At 38.1% G+C, this 15,119-nt stretch overlaps 1 protein-coding gene across 1 annotated transcript in view; it reads right to left on the bottom strand.

The window, feature by feature from the left end:
- The window catches only part of LOC150078572 (protein tyrosine phosphatase domain-containing protein 1-like), a 274,976-nt gene that overhangs the window by 199,155 nt on the left and 60,702 nt on the right, over positions 1 to 15,119 (bottom strand). The window contains exon 8 of the mRNA XM_090384615.1: positions 5,957 to 6,072. Within this exon, the coding sequence (XP_090240741.1) occupies positions 5,957 to 6,072 (116 nt within the window). The remainder of the gene's footprint in view (positions 1 to 5,956; positions 6,073 to 15,119) is intronic.

Here is a 15,119-nt window from a genome sequence, read left to right as displayed (position 1 = left end):
GCAGACCTTAGAAAATGCGGATACCCCCAGAGGATCATAGACAGATTTAGTAGAGGAATAGAGTCTAACCGTCAGGAACCGTTTGTTCCTGTCGCTACCGCATACATTCCTTACTATCCGGGCGTTACTGAGCATCTCGCTAGAATTTTGCGGGGCTATAAAACACGCTGTGTGCAGCTTCCCGGGCGGAGGTTGCACACTGTGTTGTCTCAGGTAAAAGACCCAATAGCAAAGGACCTGAGTAGTGGAGTAGTATACAGGATAGAATGCCCGGATTGTGGGGAATGTTATGTGGGCGAGACAAAACGACGGCTCAAGGATCGTCTGGGGGAGCATGCAAATGCTATAAAAACCGCTGATTACAATAAATCTGCTGTGGCCGAACATTTTTGGGAGAAGCAGCATCAAATTTCCCCAGAGGATGCGGTTATCATGGATCGAGCGCATGGGTTCTGGAACCGTAAATGGCTCGAGAGCCTACGAATCTGTTCATCCGACCACAATATTATGAATAGGGACAGAGGTATGCGTATGCATCCTCTGTTTGAAACTATTATCCTAAGTACGGATGAACGGTTTTGCTTAACACGTTCCCGAGCTATTTCCGCTTCCAGTTCAGACCATGCGCCGACTGCACCACGTGTATAGGTACCGTGAGCCTGTTATATATGGACGTGCTGCAGGAAGTTTTGTTACTGCTGAGGAAGGGAGCGCAAGCTTCCGAAAGCTCCAGAGATTTTTATCGTTTTTATCGCTTTTAATCCGGTTTATTTTAGTGTATTTTATCTCAAGGATTTTATCACAGTTTTAATGTTTTTACATGTATATTTAATATAATAGCAGTTTTTTTGTAAATATTTTATTTTAATATGTAAATAAATATTCTAGTTACAGTAAATGCTTATTCTTATGGTTGGTGTGAGCTGATTTAATACTAAAATATGAGTAATTACAGACTTGTTAGCATGACTTCTATTCCATAGAAAATAATGGAGTCACTGGTTTGAGAAGTAAAACAGGAGTATTTAGATAGGAATGCATTTATACTGCAGTCACAGCTTAATTTAGTTTAGGTTTAGGTTTTATTGGTGCATTAGCAATTGAGGCTATAATGTCCAAGTTTGCAGATGATACAAAGGTTGGCCGGGTTGTTAACGACAGTAAAGACAGTATGCTACTTCAACTGGATCTAAATAAGTTGGAAAAATGGGATGAGGAGTGGCAACTTAAGTTTAACATTGACAAATGCAAAGTACTTCAAATGGGTAGCAGTCACTCCAGAGTAACATATCAACTGTGTGGTACTACACTCAGAGTGGTAGAGAATGAAAAAAGACTGGTGGGTAATTGTGCAGTCAGATATGAAGTTTTCTGAGCAGTGAAGACAGTCTGCAAGAGTAGCTCATGGTGTCTTGTCAATCATATATACAGGAATTTTTCTATCAGAGTTAGAGGTGATTATCCCCTTATATAAGACCACACCTCTGGCGGCCTCATTTTAGGAAGGATATAGCGTTGCTAGAATGAGTACAGAGAAGGGCAACTAGATTGGTGAATGGAACAAGGGTTGCAGAGTTAAACCTTTCTCTTACAAAGAAAGGTTTAACTCTGCATTGTTGTTTGGAGACTAGGCACCTGCATGGTGCCTAGTTTCCAGGAAGAATCTCCCATCATTTCTGATGGTAGATTCTTCCTGTTGCTCAGATTACAAACCCGAGGAGGCATAAATTCAAATTGAGGAAAGACAGTTATAGAATAGATGTGCAGAAATTTCCCTTTAGGCAATGGGTAGTTTATGAAACAAACTTCCATCTGTCGTTGTGGAAGTTGATAGCATAAATAAATTCAAGGAGGAGCTGGACAAACGTTTAGAGGGAGTGGATGTGTAAAATGGTTTTTTTTTTGGCTAAAGCTACATAAGTTTGCATTCTTGTGTTACATGCCTCTACTACTACTATTACAAAAGGGTACTCTTACCTAGAAAGGCTTCAGTTCTGTAAATTGTTGCGTCTCGAGACTAGGCATCTGCTGGGTGTCTGATTGGGGATGTTTAAGGCCTTGAATGGATTGAATAAGCTGAATGTGAATGGTATTCTTTCTCTTGCTGAGGCAACACTCATGAGGGTACATAAATTTAAGTTGAGAAAGGATGACGGCAGGATAGATGTGCAGAAGTTTGCCTTTGGGCAGCTGGTTGTTGGAACAGGTTCTGCCTGTTTTTGTGGAAGTTGATGGTTTGAATAAATTCAAGGAAGAACTGGACAAATTCTTGGATGGTACAATACAAGCTTGCTTTTTTGTATTATTTGCCACTACTACTAGGGCATCTCCATAGCCAGGTGGGAAGGAGCAGCAGTGCATAGCACACGCTTCTTGATTAGACCCGGGTTCGAGCCCGTCACCACCAAATACGGAGGATGCGGAAAGGTCAGGGAATGACTACAGTATATTCCGGAGCAATATGGCCTTAGTTGCTAATGCTCCAAAAAACAAAACAAACAAACAAAAAACCACTACTTGTGCAAAGTTAAATCCATCATTTATGTGCATTAAGAAAATAAAAATAACTGCGTGTGTATCCTGTACGCACGAAAGATGTTTTATGTGAAAACATCTTTGATGAAAATCAGAACCGTTTTAAAAATTGGACAAAGCTAGAACCAAAGTCATGAAAGATGTAAAGTTTTATACTCACGCCCACTACTTAGTCTACTGAATCTATGTTAGTGATATTAGGGTCATTAGCATGACACTTCAGACTGAAATATTTAGTATGAACGATTTTATTATTTTATGCACACGCCCGCTACTTACTTACTCCACCGAATCAACGTTTGGAAGAGGTTAGTGAAATCCAAGCCAATAGCCTAATTATCCATTTGTTGAATAGTATGATTGCAACAATTATTTGTATTGTTGCAATCTGCATTTTTTTTACATTCCATTGTTAGGTGCCACCATACATCAATAATTTTTTGAGCCATGAAAGGGACTGAATGTCACCCTGCTATATCTTTTATGCTCAATGATGCCGAAGTCATATGCAGAGCATTGTTGAGAGTATTGAGCAAACCAACCTAACAAAATAAAGATGGAGGTAGCAATGAGTGTGCAAGAATGACAAAATCGAGATTGCGTAAAATACAAACAAAAACTGAAGCATTGGCTCAACCAGCAATGCCACTCCATCTAACAATGATAAACCCGAAATGAGTATTAATTATGTACAACGGAACATTTCTCAAATTGCGAAGCAGATGAGTTTAAATGATCAAGTTCACTTACCTTAACCGACTACTATTTACATAAGAATGCATGACTTTGAAAGGATATTTATGAAAAATGATTTTTGTTGTGTATGCTACATTTGCGATCGTCTATGGTTTGAAAACGACACAAAGAAACCAGCTGCTAAAAGTGCACCATTGATAAGCACTGCATTTCCCAATTTTGATGTCAACAGGATCCTTATCTGCAGAGGATCAGTTAAGAACACCATTCCAGCACTATCTAGCGCCTCCGTAGCCAGGTGGGAAGGAGCAGCAGTGCGTAGCACACACTTCTTGATTAGACCGGGGTTCGAGCCCGTCACCACCAAATACGGAGGATGCGGAAAGGTCAGGGAATGACCACCGCATATCCCGGAGCAATATGGCCTTAGTTGCTAATGCTCCTAAAAACCAAATAACAAATAACAATAGCACTATCTAAGTCGAATGGGTTAGTCTACCCAGAAATTCCACCACATTTAATGAAGTTTGATTTAATGACAGAGAGGCTTATTCTTCCTTGCTTACCATTCATACAAATAAGGCATCTGAGTCATGCATCGGACAATGGCATTCTAGGCCAAGTGATCAATGAGCCTGTTTCAGTCAACACGATAGCCCATCGCTTGCCAAGAGAGATTGATGACAATCATTCTATAAACATGAATATAGAATGTAAGAAAATACACAAGTTCAGCTATTTGTTTGGCTAGTAAAAAAGTAAGTTGTTAAAGAGTGGCTTCAATATTTGGGTCAACACGTTTGGTTAATATTTGATCGATTGTATCAAATCATGACAAATCAGTCATTCTTTGACGTCAGTCATAATATCTTAGAATCGCTTCAGGAGGAACTAACCTAACACAGCAGAGCTTTGTTTGATGAGCTGTCCTTTCCCACATTTATCTTGGCTAATTCAGAACATTCGGAGAGAATTTATATGTGACTCCATCAGTGATGGCAATGAGCAAGCTCAGACGATCTGACCGATTCTGTTACTTCATATCATCTCCTTTACCTAGCAATGAAGCTAATGAGATAGAGAATGAGATACTTTTTGGTAGTGGCTTTCAAATGCATAGGTAAAGAAATAAAACTGATCCGTGAGCAAGTTCAATCCAAATAATACATTACCAGCTGTACTGAAAACAATCTGGCCTTCCTAAGGACAATTCCAAACTCGACCTACTACTGGGTCCAATGTAATTGCGATCTATTTGCTTTGATTAGACAGCTCGGAAAACCTACAATGTTCTTGACCCTAAGTGCCAATGAAATCGGTTCTTGCTTCAGCTATTGTACAAGCTACTGAATAAGGGATGCATCATTAGTGAGGATGATGCAAGTGACATGGGCTTCATGCAGCAGGTGACTTCACGTCTAGTGAATGAAGACATGAGTGATGTAAAGTTTTATGCTTGTGCCTGCTACTTAGTCTACCGAATCTACGTTAGTGACATTAGCATCATACTTCAGTCTGAAATATTTAGTATGAACATAGAATTTCAACATCACAGTAGTCCACATGCACACATTTTGCTGTGGCTAAATAACACTCCTCAAGAACAAAGAAGATGCCATCGCAACGATCGACATGTTAGTGTCTGTCTCCCAAAGCCTCGCTAGTGGCTTCAGGAGCATCAGGCTTCAAACTCACAAATATACTCACATGTTACAAAAAAATAACACCAGATAAATGACAGCTGAGTCAATTTGAAGCACCATTCATGCAACAAGCCATGGTTGGTGCTTCAAATTGACAAAATCGTGTTGCAAAATTGTCATTTTCTGTCATTGGCACATTTTCATTCCTTTGAAATTCACTGTTCTGCAACACATTTCCTTGTAGCAAAATCATCACTTCCAGTTTGTCAATCAAATCAACAAAGCGGAAATGCCGTCAAATGATGTCATTTCCACACCACAAAATTGTGACAAACTGATTTTACTACAGTCCAAAATTTAGTAGGTGCTGGAAAAGATGTTTAAACCAGAAATCGACAAACTGGAAATGATGAATCCCAAAGCAGAAAGAGACGAACCGAAAATGACATCAAATGACATCATTTCTGCATTGAAAAATTGTGACAAATTGGTTTTACTACAGACTGAAACTGGTGTAGCCAAAGATGTTTTTACATCAGAAAATTTCTGTTTATACTCTAGGTCGGCCACATAAAGTCAGAATCATTTTAAAAATAGATAATACAAGAGTATTACTATGTTTAGCAGTCATGTGGGCTTAAATGGTCAACTCAAATGCACATGCTACTGAATCCCTGTTTTGATCATTCAACTGTTTCAGATCTAGTCACTGTTAATAGAAGAGAATTACCATAGACTTATTTAAGAATACATTTTTTCAGCTGCACCCACACTGGAAATTTTCCATTTGGCTAACAATGGCTAACACAGATGCTGTGTGACCAAACAGGTAGCTGTATTTTGAAAGAGCAATCACACTGTTATGAAATTTACTAAATAAGCAATACCACTAAATTGGGGGAATGGTACCCTTTCTTAAATGGATTACTTTTTTTTTGTAAAATGTGCTGGATTTCAATGTAAAGTGTTATATTTTACAGTTTTCTGCATATTGTTATTCACAGGATGAATATAATCATTTTCTCTGAAAGTAGAATGTTCTACTGAAAAAAAATTATATAATAATTCAAGCTTCCACCTACTGTCATTTTCCATAAGTGTTTGGGGATCATATGAGAAGCCAGATTCATCGAGGGAGTTTCCACAACTAGCATGTTCACCTGGCTGCTGAAGATTAAATACTGATTTTATGCCAGCACTGAAAATGCAACAAAAAAATTTATAAATAAACACACATATATATAGAAAATACACCTCATCCCATCCCCTCTCTAAGTAAAATAAAAGTTTTTCAATCAAGGATTCCATCTATAACAAGCATTAGAGCATAGTAAATTATAAGAAGCAGACATAAGCTGATACCTGTACACATAAAATGCCATGTTCCACATTTTGATAACTAGCAAATGATAATCATTTCTGACTAATAAGTTACTTTGCTTTTTGTATCACCATTATAAATATTAACAAGGATTTCTAACCAACTTTAAACTCAGTTGCTGTGCCCAAACAAAGTTGCTGTGCCTACTCTATCCAGAAATTCAAGAAGTTTTTGTAGTATTTCTGTCACTACAGGTATGATTTGAGGGAATGCACTTCTGTTAGCATGCCTAAAAATATGTAGCTGAAAATTGTTTTTAGATCTTTTTTTGTAGTACAGGAATCCTTTCACTGAAGGGGGATGCATTCCTGAAAAGGTCTGCATTTGGAAAAACTAAAATGGCAAGACTAAGGAGGTTCAGTGAAAAAACAATAATTATGCCAATAAAATATTTATATAATTCTATAGCTAAGGCTTAAAGTACTGTCTGTTAACTCATTAAATTTTTTTTTTTAGCAAAAGCTTATTTCCCAGTACTGAGAAATAAGCTTTTGCTTAAAAAAAATATTTAATGCCAATAAAATATATGAAAAAAAAAAAAAACCCAGACACAACAATGATAAGAATGGTAATACAATAAGAAATCTAATTAAGAACAATATAATGGAACCAGATATACAAACATAAACATATTCACTTTCAGCAGTTATTGAACATTTAGCAAGCATAAAGAAGGGTAAAATAAATGCTAATACATCCTTCGTAACAAACACGGTAATCCTCAAAACATTAAATAATGTCCAAAATATTCCACAGAAAAATATAAATTTTAGTCATAAACACAAAAGTATACAGAGAAGAAGCAACACTTTATTTACCAGAGATCAATCACCAATTGGAGGACTGTGGTCCATATTTTTGCTAATCTGTCCATTAAGTTAATATTTTACTTCTGCATTTTGGTAAGTACTCCCTTAATTTGACAAAGGATATTAAAAAAATCACTCAGACATTATACTGCATTTACCTTTCTTGTTCTATGAGGTGTGGCCGTCAAGTTCCCAGAATGGTGCTGTTGCAGTCATGTTCAATGAGTTCTAAAATAAACAGCAGTGGTATGTTGTCATTCAAACTTCCATGAATAGATGGTGGTACAGATAATGTCCAGCGGGCAGACAGGTTGTTGTTTGTTTGTTTGTTATTTGGTTTTTAGGAGCATTAGCAACTAAGGCCATATTGCTCCGGGGATATGCGGTAGTCATTCCCTGACCTTCCCACATCCTTCGTATTTGGTGGTTATGGGCTCGAACCCCGGTCTAATCAAGAAGCGTATGCTATGCACTGCTGCTCCTGCCCACCCGGCTACGGAGGCACCTGACAGGTTGTAAGTAACAACCACTTTCATTAGAAGCATTAACATTCTATGTCACGATTAATGGAGCAACTAACAAATATCAAATTTTTCTTTAAACTAGGAAAATCTCCAACAGAAAAGTATGACAACGTTAAAAACTCTTTATGGTGAAGAAACATTGTGTTTGAATGGTATTAACAATTCAAAAACAGACATGCAGATGTTTGTGATGCTCCAAGAAGTGGGTGTTCATCAACTTCTCAAAATGGGGACAGAGTTATAAACGTTTGGGAAATTGTGACAAGAGATTGTCGTTTGATACTCAAAATATTGGTTGATGAGTTAGACATGGATAATGAGACGATTCGTTAAATTCTGCATGAAGATTTAGAGAAAAGAAAGGTCTGTACAATATTTGTGATGCACAACCTCACAATGAAGAGTGTCATCATGCAAACACTTCATCCGGTACTTGTCATGTTAATCCTAATTTTCTTGGTTGTATTGTTGGTGATGAGTATTCATGTTTCAGTACAAGCCATGGACAAAGTACCAGAGCATGCATTGGACTTAAAAATCACCAAGTGACAAAATGTTTCATTTACAAGAGTCCAGGATCAAGCCTATGTTGATCATGTTTTTCAACCAACAGGGTGTGATTCACAAGGAGGCTGCATTCTTATGTATAGGTTCTTCAAAGACTATTGAACTGCATTTCCTAGGTGAGGCTGCAATTTCGAAGGAAAGGCAGCTGATTCTTGTTTCATGCCTGCTCTGTTGATGATTAAGCTTCACACCAGTCAGAAGATAAATAAATTCAATACTGTAACTAAAAACACTTTATTTATAATAAAATAAGTATAAAATATATATTTACAATAAAAATAAAAATATATAAATAACACTGATAAAATTTACTAAAAAACCTAGAAATTAAAAGCGATAAAATTTGCTGTAACTTTCGGAGGCAGCACTCTCCTTCCTCAGCAGCATAAGTCTACTGTGCGGCACATCCTTAAATAGCAGATCCATGGCACACATCACATGGTTCCATGGTTGGAATTTTCCATTTGCGCACCGGGACTGGAAATGGCTCAGGAGCATGCTAGCTGAAACTTTGTTTCAGCTAGTTGGTCATTCATCACGTCCAAGAACGACGGTTTCCAGGAGGGCGTGTAGACGTACACCCCTATCCCTATTAATAGTATTGCTAGCTGCCCCAATACGTAAACTCTCAAGCCAGTTATGGTCCCAGAACCCCTGAATCTGTGATGACAGCATCCTCCGGGGAAATTTGATGTTGTTTCTCCCAGAAATGTTCAGCCACAGCAGACTTCCCATAATTTGCGGACTTTATTGCGTTTGCATGCTCCACCAGCCAGTCTTTCAATCACCGCCCCATCTCACCCACATAACACACCCCAAAATCCAGGTATTTGATTTCGTACACCACCCCACTGCTGGCTTCTTTGGATATGGGGTCTTTTACTCGAGATATCGCTGTGTGCAACCGCCAACCTGGGAGTTGCACACAGCATATCTGACACCCCAAATTATACGTGCAATATGGTCTGACAGGCCCAGATAGTAGGGAATGTATGCAGTGCTCACAGGGGCGAACTACTCATTACGGGTGGACTCTACTCCTCTAATGGCTCTGTCCAACACCCTCTGGGGATAGCCGCACTTCTTGAGGTCTGCTGTGACCTGAACAATTTCATTATCTCTATCCTCGGAGGTGCTGCAGTGGGATCCCCACCCTGTCTATTAGAGCCTTGACCACACTGTTTTTATGTTGGCTGGCCTGTGCCGAGGTATAATGGGTATATTGACCCCGGCACGTCGGCTTTCTAAATACCTTGGACTTAAGCCTGCCACCTTCTCTAGGTGTCAAGGAATGGCAAGGTTCCCTCCACTTCCACCTCCAAAGTAAATTTGATAAAAGGGGAGAAACAATTAAGTACATTAAGTATCTGATCTTCCCTCCCCCTTTGTATAATAAAAAATGTGTCATCAACATATCTTCTCCAACTGCACATGGGAAATTCCGAATCCCCAAAAATCCTAACTTCAAACTCCTCTATAGCTAAATTGGCCACTATGGCACTGATTGGGGGAACCCATGGCTGTGCCATGGACCTGCCTTTATCTCATCTTCCTGTATAGTCTGTCCTTTTATAAAGACCACAAATTCCTTGCTGTTCTTAATGACAAAGCCGGAAAGTCCTACTATGGGTGCAATACTTAGCTAAATACTTAGATAAAGCATACATAGGACTGTTTACAAATGATACAATAGGTCTGAGTGGTATACCTACTTTATATATCTTTGGGAGCCCGTAAAATCTGGGTAAACAGCATCCAGCAGCATGTAACGACCAATAGACTTCCTTAGATATCCATCCTGACTTTTGCCAATGTTGTAAAAGGCTATTCACTTGTTGTTCCCAACTAACCAACGGATTATGGCGGTTAACTTTGTATATGGCGGTATCCTGTAATAATTCTAATACTTTACTATAATATTGTTCTTTGTCCAAAATAACCCTAGCCCTACCTTTATTCAGTAGAACAATGATCTCGTCATCCTGTTTAAGCTCCCTCAAAGCCTTTCTATGAATAATACTAAGGTTGGAGGGGGGCCGGCTTGGCCTGACTCAAAATAGCCACCACTCTAATGTGTACTTCTATCTTGGAAGTTACTAGGCTTTTCATACTAACTAAGGAAAGGTTTAAAGGTTCAAGGTTTAGGCCTAAATGGATATCAGATGAACTAATGAGACTCATGGCAGAGTATAAAAATGCATGGGATGCATATAAATTATCAGGAAACAGATGCCAACGGTAGACATAAGACAATCCGTAATCAAGTCGCAAAGGATGTTAGGCAAGCAAAGACAGATTACGAGAAATCTTTGGCAAAGGATGCAAAGAAAAACAGTAAAGACTTTTTTACTTATGTAAACTCTAGAAGGAAGAGGATGAATCAAATTGGCCCACTTGACAGCGACAGTTCAATTGTTGATGAACCTGCTAAGGTAGCTGACAAACTGAATGAGTATTTTGGCATCTACATTCACACATGAGCAAGTCTGCACAGAAGTAGAGTCCAAAAGCCTATCAAACTCTGGCAGGGAGCTAAATGATTTTGTAATAACTGAGAGCAAAGTGGAGAAGAAATTGTTGAAATTGAACACAACAAAAGGAACCTGGAGTGGATGGGAGCTATCCAGTTATATTAAAGGAAGAAGCAAAGGAAGTAAGCAAATCCTTAGCCATAATTATGAAAGCTTCCTTGGACTCAGGGGAGGCTCTCATGGACTGGAGATGTGAAAATGTGTCCCCAATTCATAAAGGAGAAACAAAGAGTAACATGAGTAATCACAGACCTGTTAGTTTAACTCCTATTCCAGGAAAAATAATGGAGTCACTGGTTAAAGAAGCAATGTAGGATCATCTAAAGAAGATTACAGTTATTCAGACAGAGCATGGGTTTGTCATGAGGAAATCTTGTCTGACAAATTTCATTGGATACTATGATATGGTCACAAAGGAACTGGATGCAAGAAATATTTTTGATATCATATACAGCAATACCCCACATAGCACTGATAATTGGTACCAAAACTGTTCCATGTTATGTGAAACCGTGCTGATTGAGGTATAATTATAATGAGTTTTAATTGAATGTATACCAGAGAAACGGTCTCTGAAGAAATTGTAATAAATCTATAAACAATTTGCACTTGATACCAATTAAAAGGATTTGAAATAAAAAATACTGGAAAAATTTTATTAATGAAAAGGTAACATAATGAGAGATGAGAAAAAAGCTTTATTGTTTATTTAGGTATTTCAATAAAATAATGAAGTCTGGTGAAGTTGTCACTTCCTTTTCTCAGCATACAAGTCTTTGTAGCATCGAATCCCATCTTGTAAAATTTGCTATATCTTGATGTGACGTTCAACGTTCAGATCTCCATTCATAATTGCCTCGCATGCCGTGTCAACCCCCTCTGCAAAGCTTACTCCAATTCTTGTGTTGAAAGTTCTTTTGTTGCAATCTCAGTGTTATCCACTTCAGAATTGTTTTCCTCTTTATCATATGCAGTTTGCTCATCAATTTCAATGAGAGTTTCATCGTCTAAGTCATTTGCACGTGAGTCAATGCAGTCATCACATTGGCAATGTCAAAAGTTTCGAACCCCAAGTCTTTTCTGATCTTCATAATGTCTTTGGAAATTGTCTGAACTCGAGGTTCAAAACCAATGAAACCAGCCAAATGGGCAAAACATGCTGCCAAACAGAATGCATGTTGTTGGTAGTGATTTCTAGCCAAGATGCAGATATATTTTCAATCGCATTCCTGATGTTATAATTTTTCCAAAATGTTGATAAAGATGATGATCCCACTCCTGTTGAAGCTTCAGTTGCTTGGGAAAAAGTTCACTGCAGATAATATGCCTTGAATGTGGCAATTACGCCATGATCCATGGGTTGTAAGAGAGACATTGTGTTAGGTGAAGAAAGCATATTTTTATATTTTCATTGAGATCAGAAATTTCAGGTGGATGGCCTAGTGCATTGTCTAAAAGCATCAAAATTTTGAACTCCATCCCTTCATCTTTGCAGTAATGTTCAACCATTGGACAAAAATAATTTGTGAACCATTCTGTAAACAATTCTCTTGTAATCCATGCTCTCTTATTGGATTGCCAAATTACGGACAATGTACTTTTTACGCAACCCTTTAGATCTCTTGGGTTTTCTGCTCTGAACATGAGTAGAGGCTTCAACATAAAATCCCCAGATGAGTTTCTACCCAATAAAAGTGTTAAACGATCATTTGATGCTTTATATCCAGATTGGGCATTTTCATTTTCAGCTAAAAAAGTTCGTGAGGGCATATTTTTTCAGAACAGTCCAGTTTCATTGACGTTGAAAATTAGTTCGTCCTTGTAGCCACTTTCTTCAATGATGTTTTTCAATTCACTGGGAAATCTTGCAGCAGCAACTTTGTTTGCACTTTCTCCTGAGATACGAACATTGTGAAGCCCAACGCTGTTTTTAAATCGGAAAAACCAACCACAATTGGTTGTGAATATTTCTTTAGTCTCCTCCTCTTCATTTTCTTCTTTTTCCTTGAGTGCTTTATAAAGGCTCATGGCTTTCTCTTGAATGATGTTTTGACTCAAAGGAATTCTCTTTTTATTACAATCTTCTCTCCAATAAAAGACATTCCGTATTAATCAATAGTGAACTTCTTTGCTTATGTAAGATGTTGTAGAAATTCCCTGCTCTTTAACCTGATCCTTCTTTCAAATAATCATTCACACTGATGCGTCATTCATTCCATTTTCCTGCACAATTTTATCATACGATGCACCACCTTCATGGTACTTGATAATATCAAGTTTTTTTTTTCTAATGTAAGCCATATACATTTAGTAGCTCCACTGCTTTCATTACTTTTCCTTTTTGGACTCATTGGTTCATATTTAAGGGGGTAAAAAATAAGTTGTGAAATAAAGTTTGAAAAGCTATCACCTTATCTCGTCAGGATGGAACACTGAACACTGTTGCACATTGCCGCTGACTGCCTGAGGAGAGCTATTAGCACATGTGCATGTGAGACAATAGAGTTGGTACCCCAGCATATATGTATGCATACCTAGGCTATGACAATGCAGCATATAATTATGTAGAGTACGTGTCTAGGCTATTAGTGTAAATTTCACTTAAATTTAGTCATAAAGTTTATTGCTTCCTCTGAAAACTAATAAATTTATTATAAGTTAAGATACAAAAATTTAAACAAACAGGAGCTTTCAGGGCAATGGAACATTATAGTCATAAAGCAATAAATTGTATGACTATTATGGAACCTGAAACCAAAGGCCTTCTCACAGACTTAAACTTAATTAAAAACCGTGTTATAGTGAAACTGCTGTTTGAAGCCGTGCTAAGCAAGGTATTGCTGTACTTGATTTTAGGAAAGCTTTTGATACTGTTGCACATGGAAGACTATTGTACAAATAGGAGCAGAATGGCATTAAGGCAAGTTGCAAAAGACAAACAATGGTAAAACGATGGATGAGTGGGAGAAAAACAGAGAATTCTAATCAATGGACACTGCTCTTTGTGGACTAATGTTATTAGTGGAGTCCCCAGGGTTCAATGTTGGGCCCATTGTTATTTTTTGAATTTATCAATGATATTGATGAAGGCATCAGGGTTAATGTCTAAGTTTGCAGACGATATGAAGGTTGGCAGGGTTGTTAATGAAAGTAATGATGGTACACTACTGCAATTTACCCCAGGGGCTCACATCTGGTGAGTATGGGCTTGGCACACCCAGGGTCCTGAGCTGGATATCATCATTCTTCTCTTTCTTGGTGATTCCCTTCTACTTTTGACACTCTTTCTCTCTCAGGGTAACTTGGGAATTTTTTTTGGCTGGTGCAGTATAAGTCTCAGGCTTCCTTGCACCATATAGCTAATAATAATAATAATAATAACAGGGTCTGGAAGGGTTGAGCAGAGGTGGCAACTGAAGTTTAACATTGACAAATGTAAAGTACTGCATATGTGTAGAAGTAACCCCAGAGAAACGTACCAACTGTGTGGTACTGCACTTAAGGTGGTAGAAAATGAAAAAGACCTGGGAGTAATTGTGCAGTCAGATATGAAATTTTCTGAGGAGTGCAGACAGGTTGCAAGAGTAGCTCATGGTGTTTTGTCAATGTTATACAGGAATTTTGCTAGCAGGGATAAGGAGGTGATTGTTCCCTTGTATAAGGCAATGGTCAGGCCACATCCCAAGTACTGCATACAGGTCTGGAGGCCTCATTTTAGGAAGGTTGTAGAGTTGCTGGAACGAATACAGAGAAGGGCAACAAGACTGGTGAGTGGAACAAAGGGGTGCTCTTAGCAAGATAGGCTTAAGTTGTGCAAACTGCAGCATCTAGAGAACAGGCACCTATGAGGTGATCTAATTGAAGTGTATTAGGCCTTGAATGATGGGATTCCAAGCTCAATGCTGATGGGATTCTTCCTCTTGCTCAGATTACTCAACTGAGGGACATAAATTCCTATATATTCAGAAAAAATTCAGACTACAATGAGTTACAATTTCATTAAAACAGCTCACAGTGGGTTGCATATTTTTAATGTGGACTGCGGAGAAAATTAATTGATAATGCCTGTATACATCATATTGATGAGAGCACCACTGAGAGCAAAACAAACAAAAACAAAAAACAAATACCAGCAAAATGGATTATTGAGCGGTGTGCAGCGGCACAATAACTCCAGAGTTCTAAAAATGGGTCATAGGGATTCTGGAATGCAATCAGTGTTATAAGTGTAGCAGAGTCCAACACTACTTAAATTCAGCATGCTTTTATCACAAATATTTCTATAGGCACTGTTTTTTGAATTAGTACCCGTAATTTCATCTCTTTCTTCCAAACCAGTCTGAACAACAGCTGGGTCTAGAACAATTAGTACAAAACAATTCCACATATGCTGTCAACATTATCAACAATTCAGCATATGTTACAATTCAATG

The sequence above is a fragment of the Mastigoproctus giganteus genome, chromosome 11, assembly GCF_048544385.1.
Source record: "Mastigoproctus giganteus isolate SK-2022 chromosome 11, ASM4854438v1, whole genome shotgun sequence".
Lineage (NCBI taxonomy): Eukaryota > Metazoa > Arthropoda > Arachnida > Uropygi > Thelyphonidae > Mastigoproctus > Mastigoproctus giganteus.
Note: the sequence above shows the minus strand (reverse complement) of the source record. Positions and strands in the feature narration are given on the sequence as shown.